This window comes from Aedes albopictus, chromosome 1 (genome assembly GCF_035046485.1).
Source record: "Aedes albopictus strain Foshan chromosome 1, AalbF5, whole genome shotgun sequence".
NCBI lineage: Eukaryota > Metazoa > Arthropoda > Insecta > Diptera > Culicidae > Aedes > Aedes albopictus.
This window is the reverse complement of record NC_085136.1, coordinates 78,373,474-78,398,007: the sequence shown is the minus strand read 5'-3', so window position 1 is coordinate 78,398,007 and position 24,534 is coordinate 78,373,474. Positions and strand designations below refer to the sequence as shown.

The following is a 24,534-nucleotide window of genomic DNA, read 5'->3' as shown; positions in this document are numbered from 1 at the left end:
GGGCATTTTCATGCAGAGTACTGCACAACGGTGTCTTTTCCGAAGCCATTCGGGTCGTCGTTGGAGTAAGGCAAGGATGTATACTATCACCGCTACTGTTCTTAATCGTAATCGACGAGATCCTGCTAGGTGCAATTGTTCGTGAACCAAATCGTGGGTTGCTGTGGCAGCCCATTATCTGTGCCATTACCATGGAGTACCCAAATGATTTGCTGAACATGCTGATGACGTTACTCTCCTAGCTCAACGATGCTCTGATCTTGTTCGCTCTGCGGCAAGTCTTACCATCAACGTCAACTAGACCAATTCGTTGGAAGTAAAAACGATCAACCCTTCCAGCTTCACGGTAGCTGGGCAAGCAGTAACGAATGTTGAAAGTTTTCAATATCTTGGTAGCCAAATGGCGACCAATGGGGCCACCAAGATCGACATAGGTGCACGAATCAAGAAGGCGAGGGCTGCCTTTGCCAGTTTAAGAAATGCTTGAAAATACAATCAGATTAGTCGACGCACCAAAATCCGAATTTTCAACTCGAACGTGGGGTTTGTGCTGCTGTACGCCAGTGAAACTTGGTGTGTATCAGTGGAGAACACTCAACGGCTGTAGGTCTTCATCAATAGATGTCTGTGGTATATAATTCGTGCATAATGGCCTCACAATTGGATCCTCAACGGAATGCTCCATCGTCGATGTCATCAAAAGCCGATAGCGACAGAAATTTGGGAGCGAAAGTCGAAGTTGACAGCAATTTGACCTGGCCACAGGTCAAGGCAATCATTCAATTCGACTATCTGCACCACCATGAGTGCTCAGGACTGAAAATAAGTAAGAACTAGAGCATTGGCACAGGGGGCGGTGGTTCAGATCAAAGACCTGGACAAAATTGCGATCGAAGATGAACTGAGACGGATATCAATTGAGTAGCACATCTTAGGAGGACCGATGGATGGTCGGATAACTTGCGGCAGTAGTAGGCAAGCTCAATTCCGAGGGCTCGATGTGGTCTCTTAGACTAGCTCTCCGAGCCCTCAAACAAATGAAGCGATACCTCAAAACCATAAAATTTGGCACCAGGCGAGAGTATGAAATGTGATGTTGCAAACTTTTTGCAGCCGTATCGGGTGTGCCCCCAAGAACGGTAATTGGGTAGCGGATAGAGCCCACATAGCGATGATACAAATCATAAGTGGATTTTCCATCCAAGAAGTGGTTGAGAGTCTTCATGTAAAGCTGTTGTACAACTTCTTCCAGGATTTTTTTCACGGACTCCTACGGAAAATCTTTCCAGGATCTTCCAAAAACCTCCTTCCTGGATTCCTTCAGAAACTCTTTCCGATCCTAAAACTTCTTCCGGTATATACCAAGAACATCTACCAGCATTCTTTCACGAACTACTTCCGTGATTCTTCCGGAAATTCTTTCTGGAACTCATTCCGAGATTCCTTCAAGAATCTCTTCCAGGATTCCTCCAAAAACTCTATCGAGAAGTCCTTCCGGAATTCCTCCAGATTTCTTCGGATATTCAGGGATTTCTCTAAGAATTTCCTCTGGGAATCCTCCAGGAACTCCTTTTGAGATTCTTCTGGGATCCCTCCGGGAACTACTTCTCTCAGAAGCTGCTTCCGGATTTATTTTTCAAGAACTCAATCCAGGATTCTGCTAGGAAACTCTTTCTGGATTCGTGCAGGAGTTTCTTCTGAAGGTCTTTCTGGAATTCCTCCGGAAGTCCATTCTGGAATTCGTCCAGGTGCATGTGGCATTCTTTATGGAATTACTCAGAAAATTCCTTATGAAGTTCCTATAGGAATTCCATTACAATTTCAAAAGGAATTCCTCCATCAGTTTTGTAAGAAAAAAAGAATCCTGGATTGAGCTCCCCGAGAAATCACATAAGGAACTCTCAGTGGAATACTGGACTGGAATACATTTCTGGAGGAACCACTGGAAGAATACCTGAAGAAATCATAGAAAACAAAATGCTGAGGTAATCTCAGAGGAGGAATCCTTGAGGAAGTTCCTAGAGGAATCCGCATCGTAAACAGCAAGACCACGTAGCTTCAAGGGCTAAAAAATGCCTTTAGCAATCGTTTGCAGTTGGAGCATAAACTGAATGATATTTAGTATCAAATGTAGCTGTATTGCACTTTAACTCTACAGATAAAATTTAATAAAGACAACAAAAAAATGCAGGAATGCACTTCGAAATTGTCAAGTGCTCAGGGGGCCATACCACCCTCTCTCAATGTTTGTCGTTTGTCATTCTCGGGGGAATTTCCCTTGACAAAATTTTGGAAGTATCTCAATAGCACTTTATGAAGGAACACCCTGGAAAAGCTCCCAAAGAAAACTCTGGAGGAATTCTTAGAAAAAAGACTATTAAAACTTCTTCTATCTTACGGTCTCTACAGACTGAACAGACAACACATATAACCTCCAGTGACCAACTGGAGAATTTTCCGTTTGACGAAAAGTTTTCCCCAACTGGAGCGCGAATCGAACCCACACTCCGACGCTTACGAGACACCTAAACGACAGACGCCGCTAACCACTCGGCCACGAAGTCCACAAAAAAATCAATAGATATCTTCTTGGAGAATTTCTCGAAGAAAAAAATATCTAAGGACATATTTCCGAAAAAATCGCAGGTCGAATTTCTCAAGGAATTCTTTTGCAGCTGCAGGAGGTATTCTTGAAGGAATTCATCGATGGATTCCTGGACAAATCCGAAGATGAACTCCCTAAAGATTTCTTGGAGATACTTCTTAGGCAGGAGAAAATATCTGTAGAATACCAAACTCAGGTATGCAAAACCCAATACCCACAACCTGAGTGAGGTATTAAGAAGCCCTGCATAAGAGGTAAAATATCTAAAATAATAACTGGTGTTTATTCTGTGCATAACACATCATAATGACATAAGGTATGGCAATACCTAAATAATAATCGGCGTTTTATTTTTCGTACAAATAGTGAGTTTTCCAAAATTGAATAATCCTTACAGTCCTCAACACCCAAGCAATAACCTGTCGAGATATTTTGTCAATACTTAGAAAATACCAAAATAAGTTATTTTCAATACCTGGGTAATTGGTCTTGGTATGATAACTGATCTTAGTATGCTGCAGATATGTGTCAGTTATTCGTTTCTGCTCGGGTTGTGAAAGAATTCCTGGACTACTTCTTGAAGAATTTCCTGGCATCTGTATGCATCCCTCTAATAGGATCCTTAAGAATTCTAATACAAATCTCTGCAGAAATTTCTTCAGAAATTCTTGAACTAATTCAAAAAAAAAATCAGAAATTCTTGGGTGCAAAAGATGATGGAAGGATTTATGCAATTTCTGAAGGAACCCTGAATAAATTCTAGATTCCGAATTCCGAGTTTCCGATTTTTGAAGACATCATGAGAGGAATTCCTGGAGCAATCCCTGGAAGAATTCTTGGAGAAATCCTTGTAGGGATACCTGAAGGAATCCCTTATGCAATTATTGGAAGAATCCCTGAAGCATTCCTGAATAAATTCCTGGAGGAATTCCTGGAGGATATCCTAAACTAATTGATAGTGAAATCTCTGGAGGCATGCCTCGAGTAATTCCCGTGGGAATGTTTGAACGAATATATGATGAAATTCCTGAAGGAATGCCTGGAGGAATTCTAGGAGAAATACCGGCAGGATCTTCTGGACAAATTCCTGGTGGAATCCTTGGAGAGATTCCTGGAGGGAACCCTGAAGAAATTTCTAGAGGAGTTTCTGAGGGATAACTGAAGGAATCGCTGGAGGAATTCTTGAAGGAATTCTGGGAGAACCACTTGAGGAATCTAATTTCTACAGAAATCTCTTGTGAAATTCCTGGAGGAATTCCTAGAGGAATTTCTGAAGGAACTCCTGGAGGAATAATTAGTGGAATTTCTGGAGGAATGCATGGAGGAATCCTTGGAAGACTTACTGGAGGAAGACACGAAGAAATACCTGGAGAAATTCGTGGAGAATCCCTTGAGGAATCTCTGAGAGAATCGATGGATAAATGCCTGGAAGAATTCCTGAAGGAATCTCTGAAAGAATCTCTGGAGGAATCACCGGAGGAAATCCTGTATAAATTCTTAAAAGAATTCCTGAATAATTTCCTATGGACATTCCTGATAAATTTTTTGGATGAATCTTTGGACAAATTCCTGGCGTAATCTTTGGAAAAAAAATCTGGAGGAAGCTCTGTAGAAATCTCTAGAGAAATTCTTGGACAAATCGCAGGATGAATTCGTGAAGGAATCCCTGGAAAAAATCATAGAGAAATTTTAGGAGAAATCCCTGGAGAAATTTCTGAAGAAATCACCTGTAGAAACTCCTGAAGAAATTCGTAGAGGAATTTCTGGAAGAGTTTCTGGAGGAACCCTTAGTAGGAATTCCTGGAGAAATTCATAGAAAATTCCTTCGATAATTTTCTGAAGAAATCCTTGGAGCAATTGAGCATGAGCATGAGCATAGATGACCGCACAATTCGTAGTTGCTACTCCGTGATTGACCAGAGCAATCGAAATTGCACAAGGAACCAATGAATAGGGCTTGGAACTAGCTTACTATTCTCAATGTACACAGTTCGAGAGCTCTCAACTTTATTAAGGTCAATAACGGCGCCGGCCACGTCCTTACGGTCATCGAGGAAGGGAAGGAATGTTAGTAAGACAAACGTTGTTAAAAAGACCGCGAATCGCTGCATCTCCACGTTTGTCTCAGGAAGGATTTTTTTTATGTTAGTAGGGTAAGGTACATTGTCAGTCCAGGAGTCACCTATGGTTGGTGATATGATTTGACAATGGATCAATATACACAAACCGCCGTTAACAGACCACTTTTCGACGCAAAAACTAGCCAAAAAGAAAATTCTATCGCGCGTCTCCACTCCACTAGGGAGCAGAAACCTTTAGTCTATTCCACACAGAAATACACTGAACGCGACTCACTTGTCGGCGCCCGGATTTTTCTCGACCGGCGAGCCCGAACTCACACCTTTCACTCTTTTGTGTGAATGCAAAAAAATAAAGAAAATATTTATTATTAACTTAAAGTGAATTGGGAACTAGCGCCGACGGGAAGCGAAAAATACGGAACCGACTCGATCCACGACGCGTCCACCGCACACTGAATACGACCGCTTCGATTTTATTCTTTCTCGTTCTCGTTCACACTGCAGCGCGATGGGAAGCAAGAATTCGGAACCGACTCAAACCGCGACGCATCCACCGCACACCTGAAGAAATCCTTGGAGCAATTACTGTAGGAATCCCTGGAGGAATTTCTAGTGCGATTCCTGGTACAATTCCTAGAGGAATCTCTGAATAAATACCTCTGGAGGAAACTCTAAAAGAATTTCTGGAGGAAACTTTAAAAGAATTTCTGGAGGAATACCTGGCGGAATTCCTGGAGGATTTTCTGGAGGAATGCGTGGAGGAATTCCTCGAGGAATACCTAGAGGAGTCCGTGGAGGAGGAATACCTGGAGGAATTCCTGGATGATTTTAGGGAGGAGCTCTGGAAAAATCCCTGAAGAATTCCTGGAGGAATCCCTAAAGGAATCTCAGAAAGAATTCCAAGAGAAATCCCAGAATGAATTCCTGAGGGAATCCCAGGAGGTGTTTCTGAAGAAATCCCAGAAAGTACTGAAAAAATTGCAGAAAGATTTCATGGAGAAATCATAACGGAATTCTATGAAGAGTTCCTGAAGAAACACCAGGAGGTATATCGAAAGCAGCCCCAATAGAAATTCATCAGGGAATCCCAAAAGAGTTCCTGGAGTAAGTTCTGAAAATATAAATGAGAGAATTTAGGTGGAATTTAGGAGAATAAAAAATTTAGGTGAGACTCCTCAAGGAATCCCAAAAATCACAGAAAGAATTCTTGAGTGAATTCCTGAAGGAATTCTTGAAGGAATTCCCGGAGGAATTCCTGCAGAAACACCACGAGCAATCTCGGAAGCACATCAGGAATTTCCAAGAGAGCTTTCTTAACGAACTTATGAATGAATTTCTATAGAAATCTTTGGAAAAAAAAACTCAAAGTTGTGGCTTCATAATGGCAGAAGACTGAGAAGCTGAATCAAGAGGCTCACTGATCTCCAACGAAGAGTCGCGAGGTTGGTACCACCAGTACCACGCTAATGCTGAGTACAAAAAGCGAGATTTTTTCAACGTGTTGCACAAAATACAACAATGTGATCACTCGAGGGTTAAAACTGCGATACAAGTATTCCATGAAATACTCAGGGTGGCGCCACAGAAATGCTTGGATGCAGGCTATTTTCGTAAGCTGGCTTTACTGTTGAAATTTAGGCAGTTGGGCCCTACAGCGGCCGAAACATGTTTGTTTACAAAAAGCACTTAGGCCCTTTCACATGAGACGGTGGTCGAGTGACTACCGCTTCTGATTTATATGCAGAAGGTCCTGGGTTCAGTCCCTGGTCCATTCCTTTCCTTCTACTTTTGTATCTTTCTATCTCTTTATCTCTTTCTCTTCTCTACATGTAAGTTCATAGCCATCGCTAGAACAGAAACGGGTAGAAAAAGCCGTTTCCCTTCCATCCAACTTTCCTAGCACAATGTCAATCTATCAGACAGCGCCTAAGAGTTATGCGAACTGTGCCGCAATATCTTCAGAGTAATAATTACACTAATCTATCACCTTACGCCTGGCATCCACGCACCAATGTGTGAACCCATTGCCAACCATACCTAACCAACACTCCGACATCCGCATGAATTTGTGCAGACGCAGAGGTATATTCGGTCTGATGTGGATACAAATTATTACAATCATCACTTCCTTCCCCTTCCCCACATTGACCTGCAATCTGACGTGGCAGGCGTCATTGTCGCCCAAAAATAAAAGATCACCAACACTCACATACGGAAGATGTTTGCTTAGTCCCCGGTGTAGGAACTTTCCACATAACAAAAACACAAACTCTTTTTTTTCAATTTCAATTTTTTTCATTTTTCTTTTATTTGCACCGAAACTTAACCCACAACTGTCCTCGATAAAATCACTTACTAAACTGAATCAATCAACGCCTTCCTCATCCTCAACAACCTGTCTTTCGTCTTTTGTCCCGTTCGTTTGTGCGCTCGGATGACACGCACACCAACGTACCACGCGGGAGCTCGTCTCTCCCGTTTTCGGCTCCGATGAAAAGCATGCATGCTTGCCGCCCGGCTTGTGGTTATGTACCAGATTCTGCTCTCTGGTGAAGCACTGTTATAAATTTTAACTCTACTTTCTTATTTGTTCGAACAGGATCATTTCAAACAAGTTACCTAATCTACATATAATATAAACCCGATCAATTTAATTTATTATTATTATTTCCTACACCCGGCAGATAATCTCATTGGTTCCTTGTGTGAGTGTAGCTGGTCTGGCGATACTGGAGTAGTATCCACGGGCGGTCAATCAAGCTCAAGCTCAAAAAGTGTTTAGGCCCTTTTCACATGTTATGCTAGAATTATGTTACTGTATTGCACTATTACGCTACAGATGGAAATTATTCGAAGACAACCAAAAACTAAATGCCGGACTAATCTATGAAATTTTCAAACGCTCAAGGGGCTACAGCATCCTCGCTCAATGTTTTCCAAGTAAACAAGTTTCATCGTGTACACCTTTCTGGTGCAGTGAATGACAAAGCTTTCGTTCACTTTGCAGCCCAGAATCGAGTTTACGGACTCCTCCTCCAACTCACTGTGATGCGTGCAACTCCGGCATCTGGTCAAGCAAGGATTCACCTGATTTCCAACTCTGAATGGAGTTGCACAATTCTTCACCAACGAACCGACCTACTAATGTGCCAACCATCACTGATCAGATTAGTTCAGGTTGCCCATCAGTCAGTGAGGTGGTCTTTTGTGGTCAAGCTCTTCGTGGGACAAACCACCGCTCAAATGATCGCTTGATGGCAAGTGAACAAGTAGTGTGACTGTAATTGGGCAATTACAAATCTGTTATTGCGATCTCGTGCCGTCGTCGTCGTCGTCGTCGTCACCGTCATCGTCTTCTGGGAACGTGCGGTCTCTACGATTATGTATGACAGACTCTAACTGACACGGCAGCGGCGGCGCTTGTCTGTTCATCTTGCAATGTGGGGAGGATCTGTGCGTGTTGATGCTGTTGCTCCGTGTGGAAAACCCCCTAATATGGCGTTTGAATGGAGGATGAAGCCGATGCCGACGACGAGATGTTGCGTCGTCGCATAATTTTAATTTCTTTTGATGTCCGTTTTTTGCTTCTAGTTAGAAAAGAAAGGTGCGAATATGGGGTTGCTTGGAGGAATAGAAAAAAAAAACACATCGCTTGTTGCGAAATTTATATAAAAATGGTCAATCACTTGGAGCGGTGCCGTAAGAAGATTGATAGATTGGGACACAAAAGTGTTGCATGCCGTCAGAGAAACCTCACACGACGAGGACGTTTGCTTTTGACAACATGTGTTTATTTCGGGTTGTAGTGTGATTACAAGTTTCAACAGTCTGTTATGTCTGCATCTGTTATTAAAGGATTGCAAAGCTTCAAACTAGGATTATCTAGATAAATAAGTATAAAATGTATGATATATTAACACGCTTTTCCTTCCAAGTTGATCCTGGCCAGCACCTCGATTTTATTCAGTAAGGCGTGGAGTTCTTGTAAGTGTACATTTAGGATGGTAAACTACTCGCAAGCTACATTTTTTTGGTTACATACTTGAAAACTTGTAATTATTCACAGTCTGTTGATCTTTTGACTCCTGGCCAATCACGTCGTTGAAATTTCGAATAGTAAGGCCGTCTACGCTCATAATAACTGACGATTATTTATGGGTAGAAACCGACAAAACAGTTATTTGGAATGTGTGACTCACATTTAAGGGCTGAATTACTCTGTGAAGAAAGATTAAGAAGCACAATTACATGGTATTGGCTTTGAGGTTATTTGTAAAATTGCAAACATCATCCAACTAACAATTGAGACCTACTTAGAAATTTGCAGCATAAACACATAATACCAATTTGTCTGTGTACAGAAATTAATATCCAATTTATCAGAAGAAAAACAAAATAGCACCGGCATCATATTAAAATTACACTAGCCTACATTCCACGCAAAACACAGCTATTCTTACATAAAACAAGTCTTCAATAACCCAGAGAGCTAGGAAAAATGGCCACTCCGAAACCACAACAATTGACCAAACGACCAAACCAGACGCAAAAAAGCAACACAAGAAAAGTAGTCTTCAAATTCACAATGACTCTCTTGCTGCTATTTATCACACTTTTTCTCATGTCCGACGCTCCCTCTCGAAATGCACGTGACGTGTGCATACCGACTAGCACACTCGAAATTGCTTCGAAGATGCCCAAAAAAACAGCTGGTCATTAACTGGTAAAAAGTAAACAAGCCCGCCCGCTCAATAGACCACCCCCATTCCTTACACACTGCTGATGATGATGACTCAACAAACCCGAAAACAGAAGCCGAACGTTCGTTTTCTTTTTGCAGCTTTGCAAAACTTGAGCAGATCAACCCATTCGTTCCGGATTGAAGTCATCTGTATTAGTCATTTGAGCTGTAGGTCATAAGTTGTTGAAGCTCAAATTATATTGCACATTGTTTGAAAATTACAGATGCAGAAATCATACCAAGCGTATTGAATAGTACGTTTCGGCACTGTTTTAACCAGTCCTGAAAATGTCATTTCGACATATCTTATTTCAACCACCTACAGCTTATTTTAGAAACTGAACCTGAGCATATGGTATATGAAAAACTTATGCGGCTAAACCAGTTCTACAAGAAAATCTCGGAAAACCGCTTTTTTCGAATATTTAGGGTAAATGTCACGGATTACATTCGAAAAATACCAATTGATATTCACCATAAATTCATTCACCATATTTTTTTATCTAAAGAGATTTTCAGCCTTCGGCTGGTTCGTCTCTAGATATACCATATCAATAGAGGTTTTTCCGTGACTTTCTTGTAGGACTGATCAAGCCGAACAAGTTTTTCATATACCATATTCTCAGGTTCAGCTTCTAAAATGATCTGTAGGTGATTGAATTTGGTCAGTCCCACGAAACGATGTTTTTTGTGAAATGATGTATTTGATGTTGATAAATGTATGGAAATGTTCAGAATCTAGTGATTGAGCTTTCATTTTTATTGCTTAAAAGCAGAAGCATACCAAAATGATTGATGCCTCTACTTCACATTCCATTCCATAGAGGAGACTGGTAGGCATGCCCTTAATTTTGAAAAACTTTAAGAAAAACACAAAACTTGATTTAGTTTTTGCACAGAATTTATTGCAAGCTACGTACGTCTCCAAACCAATGCTAATGATTTGCGGTTAAGAAAAATGGGACACAATTTCTTTTTGAGGACAGAGAATGTTGGAAGCCTATACACCAAACGTTTACAGCAATCTAGAAATCAGCAAAACGAAATGCTGAATTTTTAGCAATATTTTGCTGAAAATCAGCACAGTTCTCTGCCAAAAATATTTAGTATGTAATTGCTTCAAAGATTTCAAATTCAGTAGACTTGCATTTTTGATGAATAAAATTTGTTTCCAAATAAAGGATTTTTCTGAATTCTTAGGTAAATTTATTTTTTTGATAAGCAAGCTCGATCTCACTTTTTAAGGTTCAGGTCGGACTCGACTATCCGGAGACATAAAATATATTAAAACCTGGATAATCGAGCCATTTTTTTTCCTAGTTTTTTGGGTTGAGGTAATTATACTTATGTTGACACCAATATACAGCATTTTTCGACTCGGTAAGCTGATGATCATTTTAGTGTAGCAACGCATGCCCAGAGTTTGGTTGGGCACATGAAAGAAAGCGGATTTTTTCTAGTTTCCATACAATGCTAACAAGGTGGAATCGAATTTTGTTCTATTTTTAAGCAAAGCTGCCCCTTCATACATCTCATTCTCGGTAACCGATGCTCCGATTGAGCTGAAATTTTTACTGTCACTTATCAACATATCATATTTTAAATATGTGTTGATAAAGAATTTTTATTTTTTTTTTCTTATTGAAAAAAAAATTACAAACCTTCACAATTTTTTAGAAAAAATCTCAAATTTAATGAGATTATCCAGTATACTCCAATATATTTCAACTTCCATAAATCTGACGATTGTGTTCAGGTGATCGAAAGATATAGTATTCAGCTTTCTTTTCATGAAAAAAGTTTGAAGCTTTGTTGACTGCAACACAACATATTCAAATTTTAGAATGTTTCATATTTTTAAAAACTGTAAAACCCGATTTTCAAAACTAAAACAAAAAAAACTGCCCTATTTAAACAAAATGAGGTACGGTCTCGAAATCAGCACGTGAATATGCATCTAAAGTTTTGACCATTGGTAGAAGTTTACGAAGTTCGTTTTGTTCTGTAAACTAGTGTGATTGAAGTGATGGACTGGTTCGTTTACCGGATTGTCCAGAAACTTTTCGTAATGAATCTGCAGTGGTTTTGACTATTCCTCCAAAAAGTTCTTCTGGGGATTCGTCCACAAATGCCTTCTGTGGATTTTTCCATAATCTTTCATGGATGTCTTCTAGTGATTTCTCCAGGAGTAACTCCAGAAATTTCTTTAAGAATTTTTACAAGAGTTTGGTCCGGGGTTCTTTCGAGAATGCTTTCTGAGGATTATTTCAGAGAATCGATCAAAAGATTTTTTCAGAAACTCTTGGAGGATCCTCTGAAAGAAGAAAGATTTCCAGGAAAAAGGATTTCCAGGAGAGCGTTCTGTAGGATCCTCAAAATCTCCAACAGATTTACAAAATAGAGTTAATTTTGAGGTCTCCCAGAAAGGACTTGTGGGGGATTTCCAGAATTAACTGCGGTGTGCAATTTCTGGTGAAATTCCTGAAAGAATGCCAGAGTGAACTTTTTCAGGACCCCCAGAAAGAATTTTCGGAGGAGTTTCTGGAAGAATTTCAAAAAAAAAATCTTGGAAGAATTCCCATAGTAACTTCCGAAGAAAACATTTGGGGAAATTGAGGAAATAATGTAAACATATTAATAACAACATGATTAGTGAATTTCATTTGTATTCAGTGTTGCCAGAGTGAGTAATGGTTGGAATACTATGACTGAAAGGAAAATAAAATATTCTCACTGGAAACGGCACTTTAGCACGTATTTATGCTGCAGATGTTGTATATTTCTACCACAAAAACTACTAAAATTGGAATTTAAGTTTCATGAGGATGTTTCCATAATGTTACATTTGGTCAAACTTGCACCTTTGGAAGCAGCTCCTGACTACACCGCTGGTCCATCACCCTCTACTGCGGGTAAGCCACCGGACAGTGCTTGAAAAATGAAGCTTGTTTCCCCAAACGAAGCAAAATTTGCTCCTCTTTGAACGGCGCATTTCAACCCAGAGTGGTAGCAATATGCCTTCATTGGCTAACATGCTTCAGAAGCAAGTGGGAGCATGGGCAATCAAATTTATTACTGAAAGTGAGAAACGATGATTCAGTAGCGTGGTGATTCTCTGAATCTTTCTCTTTGCCGGCGTATACGGCAATGAATATACTTGGTTTTATCCCTTTGTTACAGTGCGAATGTTCACAGCCGCCGCAGAAAGTGAGCATGAATGATCACCAGTCAGCTTGCTTCACAAGCTAACCGACCGATCCGATGAGGGACAGCAGTCGCAGTTGGTTCGGTATTTCTTCGCTCTCTTTGTGTGTTGGTGCTGGTGCTGATAACTGGTTTTATATTTCATATTCACTCAGATTCAAGCACTGCCACCGGATGTTGCCAGCACCATTAAATACTCGTCGGGAAGCGCTACACTGAAAGACGGCTTGCGGTGATGACAAGCATAAAAATGTTTTCGAATTTACTATGGCAAAACATAATCATCAACCCACAAATGCTTTTTGTGTGAATTTTGTTCCCTCTTATATCAACTGGTTCGATAGCCTAGTGGTAGATTGTTAATCTCAAGGTTCGTGGTTCGAATCCGGCTGCCAACAGAAACTTTATTTAATTGTAAATCGGGTCCATGGTAAAATTGAAAACCTTAATCTGTTGAATTGAAACAAAACTCAGTCTGCACAAATTTAGTGGCGTTGTGTATTTAAATTGACCCTCAAAATAGTAATTTCAACCGCAAGCCGTCTTCCAGTGTACTCTAACTGAACAAGAACGAAAGCAGGCACGAATCGCAGTCATTGATTGAAATATCTGTAACTGCAGCAGAGAAAGGCATTCTCTGCCAAGGTGATATTCAACTTGCTGTTTGTCAATCGGACCGATCAGGTTTACAGACATTTTAGCGTACTCAGCGTACAAAAAGTAAGTACCGTAATCCGGGGTAACATTGATCAGAATTTTCTATCTTTCTTGAATAATTCTCTTGTTAAAGCAAACGTTACATGTTTTATATTTTTAAAACAAGTACTGGCCCTTTGAATATGTGTTAAGCTACTCGAAAAAGTATTGTAAAACTTTAAAACATGTTTAAATAGGTTTTTTAATCAATTTTTTTATTGTGTTGATTTGGGGTAACATTGATCATGTCAGTGAAAAATGTTCGTTTGTGTTGAAAATACCCTTACTTACTCAATTCGGGATTGCTGATTTCGAATATGTTGTCCAAATTCTTACAAGTTATGTACTTTTTAAGTTATTTTAGGATTAAAATCCTCTAAACCACGAATAACGCCTAAAGGTAGGCAATGGCTTAAGGAATTGATAGCCGACTTTAAATAAATCGTATATTTTACTGAAAAATTGCATTTTCATAAAAGTTTCGTTTATTAAATCCAACTCTAGGGTATCACATTGAAGTAATACAGTGATTTCGAACCTCATATTGTATCTAGTATTCTCGCCAAGCATGAATGTTTGACAATATATCTCATTGCGTTACGAAACACAGTTATGGAAAAATCGATTTAATTCAATGTTTATGAAATTCAATTTTCATAAATTGCATGTCATTTAATAGCTAAATGATAGCAGATTACGATATACCATTCCATAGCAGAAACTAATTCAATGTAAAGTGCTTGTTTGAACATTTCATGAGGTGGATCAAGCCGATCAATGTTACCCCGCTGATCAATGATACCCCGGATTACGGTACTGGAACGTAGTAAGTAAAGTCAGGTGATGGTTGGGTAGGATCGGATGCTATCAACACAACGCCGCCCCCCAAAGGCCTTCTTCTTCCGCCATTTGAAAGATGACGAACACATCTGTCCAGCAATTCCACAAAAGCAAGATTTCCGTCGGATTCATCTAGATAAAATTATCTGACCAAGATAAGCTTTCTCATCATGGTACGAAGTAGAACGGTATGATAATAATTTCAAAGCGATTCTCCTCGACGCTTCTGAAACCTATAATATGGTTTGTCAATTTCATACCACTTTGGAGATTTTGAATCGCTTAATTTACGATATGATTATTTGGGTTAAATCTTAGTAATCCTTAGAGCTCTATTAAACCCGTGATAAAACTCTATAAAGCTCGAAAGGTCTCATTAACCCTAGTGTACGCAGCTTTATCTTTTTTTCTACTCACTCCTCTAAACCAACATGAGGAATAGTGGGATGCAAGAAGGGACACTTGCTCTGTTTTTCAGCAAACTATCTGTCTTGACAAAAATTAAACTTTAATTAGTAAGTTCGTAATACAAACTTAAACTGTCTGGGATCATGCAATACTTCAACAGAACTTCACAGATTTTAGGTAGGCTGCGAAGAAGTTAGAGAATGGTAAGTGGCCTTCAGATGTAAAGGAGGGATGGTCAGAGGGATTTCAAGTGAGTTTTCAGGGGGGAGGGTCAGAAGCGTTTCCAGGCGTTTTAGGGCGTTTAGGAGGTTTCAGAGGGCTTTTAGGGGGCTGCATATGCTCTCAGGTGAACTTCACTGGAGTTTCAGAAGCGTTCCAAAGCGTTTCAAGGCGTTTCAAGGTGTTTCAGGAGGTTTCACAGGGGCTTTAGGGGGCTTCAGAGGCGCTCAGGTGACTTTCAGGTGATTTCAAAGGGGTTTTAGAGGCGTTTCATAGTGTTTCAAAGCGTTTCAGTGCATTTCAGCAGGATAAGAGGGCCTTAAGTGGGCTTCAGAGGCTCGCAGGTGATTTTCACGGAGTTTTCAGGGGGGGGGGGGCGATTGCAGAGGCATCTCAAAGCGTTTCAGGAGGTTTTACATGGGTAAATTTCACGGAGGTCTATATGGATTTGAGAGGCGTTTCAAAGCGTTTCAAGGCGTTGCAATGCGTTTTAAGGACGTTTCAAGAGATTTCACAGGGGTTTTAGGGGGCTTCAGAGGCTCTCAGGTGAATTTCATGGAAGTTTTTGTAGGGGTTTTGAAGGCGTTTCAAGGCGTTTCAAAGCGTTTTAAGAGGGTAAGGGGGCCTCAGAGGCTCATGGGGTTTCATGGGGGTTTTGGAGTTGTTTCAAAGCGTTTCAAGGCATCTCAATGCGTTTCAGGGCGTTTTTGGAGTATTCAGAGTGGTTTTTGGGGGGTTCAGAGGTTTTTAGGTAAATTTCATGGAGACTTCATCGGGGTTTGAGAGGCGTTTCAAAGCGTTTCAAGGCATCTCAATGGTCTTCAGAGTGGTTTCAGGGGAATATAGAAGCCCATTCAACTTTTTTTCTATTGCGTAAATCTTTTAGAGACAACCAAATACGTTAGTAGATCCGATGACCTATGCTCAAGGAAGTTCTTGGAAATCCTCAATAGATCGCTGATTACGCTTGTAGATCAGATGCCCAAGCAACACGACTTGTTATAAAGCCAGTAACAGCAACCTTCGCGCAATTTTTTCACTGTCCATATTATAGACGATAGAACACAATTGCTTCTTCTATGAAACCCAAAAAGCGCAGATTCTGAAGCGTTATGTAACTTGAATGAGAGAGAATGATAAAAAAATGGAAAAAAGACTTTGTACAGTTTCGATTCATGGACACCAGGAGTATTAACTACTCATCTTACATACTACACGGTGTCCGGCCATTTGGCCGAATGGGTCGTCTAGCCGAATGCCGTTTGGCCGCGTTATGATCAAGAGGCTCAATGGAAGTTTTTGACATTCTAAGTATCAATATGATCATCAGAAATATTTCCTTTTTTTAATCATGGGCTATTCTTTCTAGTTTTGACATTCAGGGATGAGTTGGCGTTGAATCTGTCAATATTTTGCCATAGATTTTTCCTTCTTTGAATCATAGCCTGTTCTTTCGAGATATACCGATGCGAGGAACAGTGATATGGTCACTTATGTTCATCATTCATTTTTCGGCCAGACGGCGTTCGCCCAAATGACTCGGAACCGCACCTCCTTTGTCACAAGTTAGAGAACTGTCAAAATGAAAAGACGCCCAAGTTTTTCGCAACACATTTGGAACATAATCTGAACAAATAAATCAGAGTTAGATGTTGCATGACTGTAACATAGCACATTTATGAAAGCTGATTGTTTATCACTTGTGAGGAATATGTAAGCTCTGCCTCCACGAATCGGTGTCAAACACGAGGTATTTGGTGATTTCTATGAAACAAAGCCGAAACTTAACGAAATTCGGAGTTTAAATGCAACTCAATTGACAAAATGGAAATTCAGTGCAACTCATTTAGACCAAAGCATAGAAAGCCAAATGTTGGATGATGTTGCAGATGCTGCTTGGGTGGCCTTAACTCTAGGGAGTTCTCGGATGCTCTTGAACTTTTAACCCTTGAATAATCCATAAAACTCACTTAACTCTTAATTCTTTTTTTTTCGTAAACTAACTTTATCTGTAATCTTGAGTACTCCAACTGCTTTGAACACAATCAAATGCCATTAAGGTAACGTTACCTAAATGGAAGGACCTCAATAGATTTTACCTAAATGGATCCCACCTAAATGGAGATTTCAGTGTACTTAGCAAGACCATACTGAGGGTGGCGGGTTTAATTTTCGGTTGGTGGTCGTTTATAAACCACGTAGACTTTTTGGGGAAGGGGAGGGTCTGAGATTATCAAAGTCTAGTCTACGTGGTTTGTGCACAGCCCCTTGGCACAGGAACTTTACGCAAGGAAAGTTTTACCGAATTTCTAGGGCAGGGTATCTTCGTGCCTACCACACGATATACATATGAAAAATGGTCATTGGCAGAGGAAGGTGTCAGTTACTAACTGAGGAGTATGAAAGTGCTCACTTTCAAACAGGCTTTGCCCCAGTTGGGACGTTTCGCCAGGAAGAAGAAGTTCAAGAAGGGTTTTAGAGGGATTCTCGAGAGTTTCAGGGACATTCAGATGAGTTTCAAGGCGCACGTTACGTTCATAGGAAGATGTTATGAGAATTGACTGTTCCTTTAAATTTATTCAGCTAGAACCGTATTACTGAATCTCTAGGTTCTTAAAATTTGCGATTAAAAATATTCCAAGTTGAGGATTTTTTTATATTCGATGAAATTGACCTTTTTTCGACATTTACATGGGAAAACAGGAAAATAGTCAAACATTACTTATATACCAAGATTAAAAGTTTCGACCGCAAAGATTCTGAATCTAAACATATGATTGTACAGTATGCGGCAGGAAAAAATGCGAAAGTGTTTTTCAACTTTAAACCTCATTTTCGTCCATTTGACGTTAACCAATCTATGTTTCAACGTTCCATGATCTCTAATAGGCTAGTTTTCTGAAAAGTAAATTAAAAAATTTCTAATTTTGGTCACTAACCTGTACAGGGCGGCGCCTGAAGCTGAAGACAATCAGAATTTTCAAACCGCAGAAAAGTACACAGGTCGCTGAATTTCGTATCTGATAAAACAAAATTTTTAATTTTCTCTGGAATATCATCAAATGTATGTACTTATATCCTCTAGTATGTGAAACTACATGGCTTTGGATCAGTGTGGTCTGGTCGTTCATCGAATTTAGGCTATTTTTTTTACTGTTGTAGTCATTTTGTTTAATGACCATTGGGCGCACAGTTTTTTGATACCCGCTTATTAGGCTTACATTATCACATGTTAAACTTCAAATATGTTTATTTTTATTTTGCAGTGCTAGAATATAGACATTGACTGATACACTGTCATGAAAAAATAGTCATATATATCCCATATTTAGCGTGTAATAGTGCCTTGAAATTTTCGCATTTTTTCCTGCCGCACCCTGTAGGGAATAAAATTTAATTCACATTCCATGATAACCCCCTCTGGACAGTGGACATAACGTGAGGCGTACCAAGGCTTCTCAGAAAGTTTCAGGATGGTTCTGGAGGGGTTCCCGGGGGATTCAGGAGTATTTAGGAGCCTTTCAAGGAAGTTTCAGAGGATTTTCAGTAGGGTTCAAGGCGTTTCGAGAGTGTCAGATGATAACAGAGAGTTTCGGATGGGTATGGTTTCAGGGTTTTGAAGCTGCTTTCAGAAGATTTCAGGGATGCTTCAGGAAGCTTCAAAGCGTTTAAAGACTTTTCAGTGGATTTCACGCTTTTGGGAAATGAGCGATCTTATATACACACTTAATTTTGATTACCGAGTTCGGTAATTTTTTGACGAGATTAAAACTGCTGAGCACCGAACTCGTTCAGCAAAAATGCATTGTTTACCTTTTCCATACGATTTTGACAGTTGTTTTACTGAACCTCTGTAAAATCGTTTACCGAAACTACCGAGATCATACTGCTGTTATAATCTCGTCAAAAAAGTACCGAACGGGAAATTCAGAAATAAGTGTGTAAACCCGGCAATGAAACCGTGCATAACAAATGCGTTCGAAGTCAGCAAGGTTGCGGCAACAGTGACGAAATAATCCTGCCTCAAAAGGTTAAAATCATTAAAGAGAGCTTGAATGGGATTTCAAAGGGGTTTCACAGCATTTCAAGGCATTTCGAAGGATTTTAGATGGCCTCCAGAGCATTCAGGATGCTTTCAAAGAGGTTTCAGGGATGTTTCAGAGCGCTTTCAAGATGTGCCGTATCAGGGGGTTTCTGTGGGGTTTTTGAGCCTTGAGCGAGCTCTCAAAGAGTTTCAAGCAAGGTTTCAAGAAGTTTTAATGGGGGTATCAAGGCGTAGCAAGGCGTTTTAAGATTTTCAAGGGGTTTAGGGAGCTTTCAAAGAAACTTCAGAAAGGATTCCATGGAGGTTTCAAGGCGCTTCAGGTGGTTTCAGGAGATTTTAGAACATACCTGAAATCCCCTGAAAACCACCTGAAACGCCGAGAAACTCCTTAAACACAACTGGAACGTCCCTGCCTCCCACGTAAACCTTATGAGACTCCCTTAACAGTGGCATAATCCCCCGAGCCAAAATTTGTGGGACAAATTTTCAGTATAAAACGCCATTTTGGTGAAATTTTTTTCGCCACTACGACTGAAATTAAATATTTACATTGCTAGCTGTTAATGAAATGTAAGTGTCAAATTATGAAAAAGGTACACAGTTAAAATCTGTTACATCGAGTTCGCTGTAACAAAATGACCTTCATCGCTTTCATCACAAACTTCCATCGGATTTTAAAATTACAGGTGGTTCGCAGTATGGAGCTTGCTTGCAACTTTGCGTGCAATAATTATTTAATGTAAAAACAAATGAAATGAAATGGAAATTTAAACGTCCTAATATTTTCGTCACGTGTAGTTTTCAGCATTTCTTTCTGTGTGTCATTGATCGACAAAACCCCTCCCAGAGGAAGTTTCTGGATAAGCCACTACCTTTGAAATACCCCTGGGACGCTCATGAAACCCCCTGGAGAACCACTGGCTTCTTCTTCTATGTACCTCTACTTTCCCACTGGCCTGCCTTTCTTCAATTTAGTGTTCTTTGAGCACTTCCACAGTTATTAATTGAAGGGCTTCCATTCCCTACCGTTGCATGAATTTGTATATTGTGAGGCATGTACAATAATTCACTATGCCCAGAGAAGTCGATAAAAGTTCCCGACCGGATCGGGAATCGGATCCGCCGTCTCCGGATTGGTGATCCATAGCCTTAACCACATGGCTAACTAGAGACCCCACTGGAGCACCACTGAAACTTTCTAGAACGCTCCTGAAATGACATTGAACCCCTGGACCACTCCAGAAATGCCCACTAATCTTCATGAAAACCCTTTAAATAGTCTAAAATGTGCTTAAAACTCCTAAAACACTCCTGGAACGTTCATGACACCCCATAAGATCCCTAGAACACCCATGGAATGCCCCAAAAGCTTACAGGATCTCCTCTTAGACCCCCGAAAACTACCTGGAATACTCGAGCAACAGCCACAAAAGCTTCGGAAACCCCAATGAACGCCCCTATAACTCGTTGAAACTCTCAAGAACCCCCTGTATACTTAAAATTTGAGTTTCATAGGTGTTGCGGGTTATTCAAGAACTTCCTTAAATATAACGCCTCATATAGTATATAGACATTTGAATAACTTTTTCGATAGTACAGAAGAATGCTGGGTACTTAACCCATGCGTTATTGATAGCTTAACCACCCTAAATCAGGAAAATGAGGTCAATTTCTGCAAATTTGCACTCACCGGAAACATTGTTGCGTCTTTCTAATTGCTGCTCGGTGTAATTTTGCTGCTTGCCTATGAACTAGGCTCCTCTCTCCCCTGCTGCCTGACCAGCTGCTCCTTCTGCTGCTCCCACTCCCACTGAGTTTGCGTCGCCGCACTTCTTTCTATTGGATAAACAGTTCTCTTTTCGTCGTCGTCGTAAACCACTCCTCGGACGGACACAATAAGTAATAATTTCCTCGGAAGAACAGGCTTCCAGCCTTTTTAGTGGGGTGTCTCTAACGGTTTCTTCGCGGGCACGCGATCTAAGGGTTAACAGTACCAGTGTCGTCGTCGTTGATCATCGAAAGGGCCGGATGTGCATCAGCCCGCCACTTTGGGGCACACTTTGGGGCAGAATTCCGTTCCCAAAAGAGAACAATTCTATTCTTTGCACAGAATGGAATGGGCGATCGACTGGTGGGTGGATGGCACTTGAAATTCTAATCACACTGTCGGGTGCCTTTCAGCAGCTGCACGGCTCACACGGTGATTGACTGCAAAGGAAACGGAGAAGGTAAAATATTGATTATTAAAAACGATACATGCTGTCTATATGGGTAGTGGTTGTGGCGTGCCGAGGTATACCACCAGGGAATCAGGTGAACGTTTAGTAGCTAGCTGCTTGAACACAAAACTTGTCTGAGCCGGTAGTGTTTACGAGTTTTTTGAGGAAGTTTTTTCCAGCATATGAGTGCCTATGAGGTGTTTGCTTGCACGCTGCGTTCACCTCAGAGCAAACCCAGGGCCATAAATGGGAGGGGTTATACCGCTGCGTACTAAATAGTAAGTGATATAGCGTGTCTGTGAGCTTTGACTGAGGTGCACTGCTGCAAATGAGACGGGGTTATGTCAGGTTTTTTGTTCGATGTCGGTGTTGTTGTTGGTGTGGACTGCGACGAACTGGTGCATTGTAGACCTGCTGCATTAAACATGAAATTGCTTCTTGAACAATGACTGCCTAGACATGTGGAATACTTCGGGAGTTGTTGACCTTTGCATGTTTATAGCCGACGATTTCGTGCTAATTTGTCGCATGTAGTCTCATTTGAGGCTACCGAAATGTCGATTGTGGTACATTTATTTCCGGAATGTTTTGAAATAAAAAAAAAATAGAGCAATTAAAGTAATCAAAACATTTTTTTCATAAATTATAGCTTGCTTACAGTACTGGGCAGAATAAAATACGTATTTGAATTCTTAGGAATTCTTAAGTTATCTAAAAGTGTCTTTAAGTTCTTAAGTTCTTTATACAGGGTGTTAGGTTCGTGAGTGCAAACTTTATAAAGGGTGATAGAGGACCATAAATAGTGAAAAAAAATGTTCAACGCATATGGTCAAATCTCAACCGTTGCGTACTTATTGAACTTTCCATGTTTTTTACTATTATTGCCTGAACTGGCTATAACTTTAAAATGGTCAAACTTATCGCGGCATTTTACTCTATTCGAAGGATTATTGAATTTTCTATCAAATGGCATCTTTGAAACGATTGGTTTAGATAAGTAACTAAGATTTCTAGAGCAAAATAGCTCAAAATAATGTGTTTTAAATTTTTTTGTCAATTATCTTTGAAAAATGCGTAATAAATTAAAATTCTTTCTTTGGCAAAGTTGTGTCCCCTGTTTCACTTTACAATTCGTTCTTTAACTTCAAACTTCTAGCTCTTATCGTTTTCTTGCAATTTCGATTTAAATGTGTGCAAAAAAGTGCTTACCTTGACAGTTATAAATTTATGATCTGAAATGCGATGTTGAAATCAAAATTGCAAGAAAACGATAAGAGTTAGATGTTTAATGTCAAAGAACGAATTATAGAGCAAAACAGGGACCACAAGTTTGCCAAAGAAAGAATTTTAATTTATTATGTATTTTTCAAAGATAATTGACAAAAACAAATTAAAACTCACTACTTTTGAGCTATTTGCCTAAGAAAACTTAGTTATTTAACTAAACCAATCGATTCAAAGTTGCCATTTGATAGAAAACTCAATAACATTTCTAATAAGGGTCAGTTTGACCACTTTCAAATTATGGCCAGTTAAGGCAATTAGAGTCAAAAACATGGGAAGTTCAATAACTACGTAACGGTTGAGATTTGACCATATGCGTAGAACCTTTTTTTCATTATTTATGCTCCTCTATCACCCTTTAAAAAGTTTGCACTCACGAACCTACAAATTGTTAGCTTCTAAGCTACTTCATAGCGATATGCGATCCCTTGCTATGTTTTTATTATGTTCCCTCAATATGCAACAAAAGGCCTCGCGATTTGAAAAATGCATATATAAAATTTCCATTGCAATAACGTAACTGCAGTGGAATTATCCACCACCACCACTACTCTTGTAGTGCGAAGGTATAAATCTAAATTATTACTCTAGTGAGGTAATATATTGATTTTCCAATTCTTAAAATATAGTAAAAATTTAGATTTACATATATCTTGGCACCAAAAAAGTAGTGATGGTGGTAGGTAATTCCACTGCAGTGGCTGAAGCCTTCAGAAGTTATGCCACATATTTCCAAAAAAAAACAAATCTCGTCTCGTTATGGCCGTCTGATAGTGAAGAGACGACTGGAAGATTAGTCCGCAGAAGATGGTCGAAAGCTAGCAAAATCGACCGAAACGTCCGGACAGTCTGGCGAATAAGTTTTTATTTATTTCTCGCCGAAAACCAATCGATGAACTACCAGTACATCAAATCGCGGCGATTAAAACAATAATAACATCTTAATACTTTGTGATTTTGGGGAGTCAAGTTGTTTAAAACAAGTTGAAAAAGATAGATTTAGGAGACCTAATCAAAATTACCCCAAGAGCCTAATTCGGAAGGCATGTAGGCATAAATGGAACCGCGTTCGGATAGAGTGCAACAATCTACCCACCTCTCTGTTTCTCAATTTGTGTTTCCACCTGGTCAAGGTTCCCGGACAGGCCAATGTAAAAAAAAATCTTAGAAGGCGACTTAATGCTTGTAAATATCGTCTTCTTTACCACCTACTTAGGCCGTTCGCAATGCTGTTTTATTTTGTATGGCGAGTTTTAAAATTTTTAAAACTCGCCATACAAAATAAAACAGCATTGCGAACGATCTTAAGGCTTTTTACGGCATCATCAGCATCGGCAGCCATGTTGGATATGTGGCTCGAAATTTCAAAGTTATAATTCTTTGCCATCAAAACAAATATTCGTATGAAAATGTATCATCCTATATGATTACTCGCAGTGATTACGATGATACTTTTTCTGCTGCGTGGCTGCAGAATTGACAGTTTTTTATCACTTCAAAAATGCGAGGCAAACAATCATTGAAAAGGAAAAAGTCAATGATTCGTTTGAAAGTTTAGTGATGCATCATGACACCTTAAGCCAGAAAGTCCGCTTTCTTACTGCCCGGAATCGAGCAATATGAAGGGAGTCACGATGCAGCGATGGAAAATGAGCGTTTGGACAAAGCACTCAAGACTTGCCGTGTTCCATCCAGGAAGTTTTCTGAGTGCTTCATCGATTCAATTGACCGAACAGTCTCCAGATAACTTAAAATGTCGATAAAACTGAAGTAGTTCGCAGGTGATAGTGTTCAAATGTACTCTAGGGTGTAATGTATAGTTAGTAGCTCAGCGAACGAACAGGGCTTTCGAAGCATGAAGAGAAAATTTTTGTAGACACCGAAACCAGCCCAATCATATGTTTTTGAACCATAAAAAATGTGTTTGGTGCTAACAAACCTACTTGCAAAATTTTGTGGAATCCAGGCATACTGTTGATCGCATCCTTCATGGACAGATCAAAACTCACAAAAGAACTTGTTAAGTTATGGAGAAGTTGTCACGATTGATGTCGACTGAAGATGGGCGTATATCCGGCGTCCTAATACCAATACCTGTAGTACACACTTTCGAAGTTTTCTATGACTAATGGGCTTACGAAAAAGCGGTATGTCGGAGGTTGTAATCCAGCAATTACCAATAAACTCATTGT

General features: G+C 39.9%; 1 protein-coding gene across 1 annotated transcript in view; it reads right to left on the bottom strand.

Annotated features, from left to right (window-relative positions):
• LOC115256582 (mucin-5AC-like) overlaps positions 1-24,534 on the bottom strand; it is a 385,160-nt gene that overhangs the window by 323,641 nt on the left and 36,985 nt on the right. The window contains exon 2 of the mRNA XM_029855360.2: positions 20,530-21,047. Coding sequence (XP_029711220.2) covers positions 20,530-20,538 — 9 coding nt within the window. The 5' untranslated portion in view covers positions 20,539-21,047. The remainder of the gene's footprint in view (positions 1-20,529; positions 21,048-24,534) is intronic.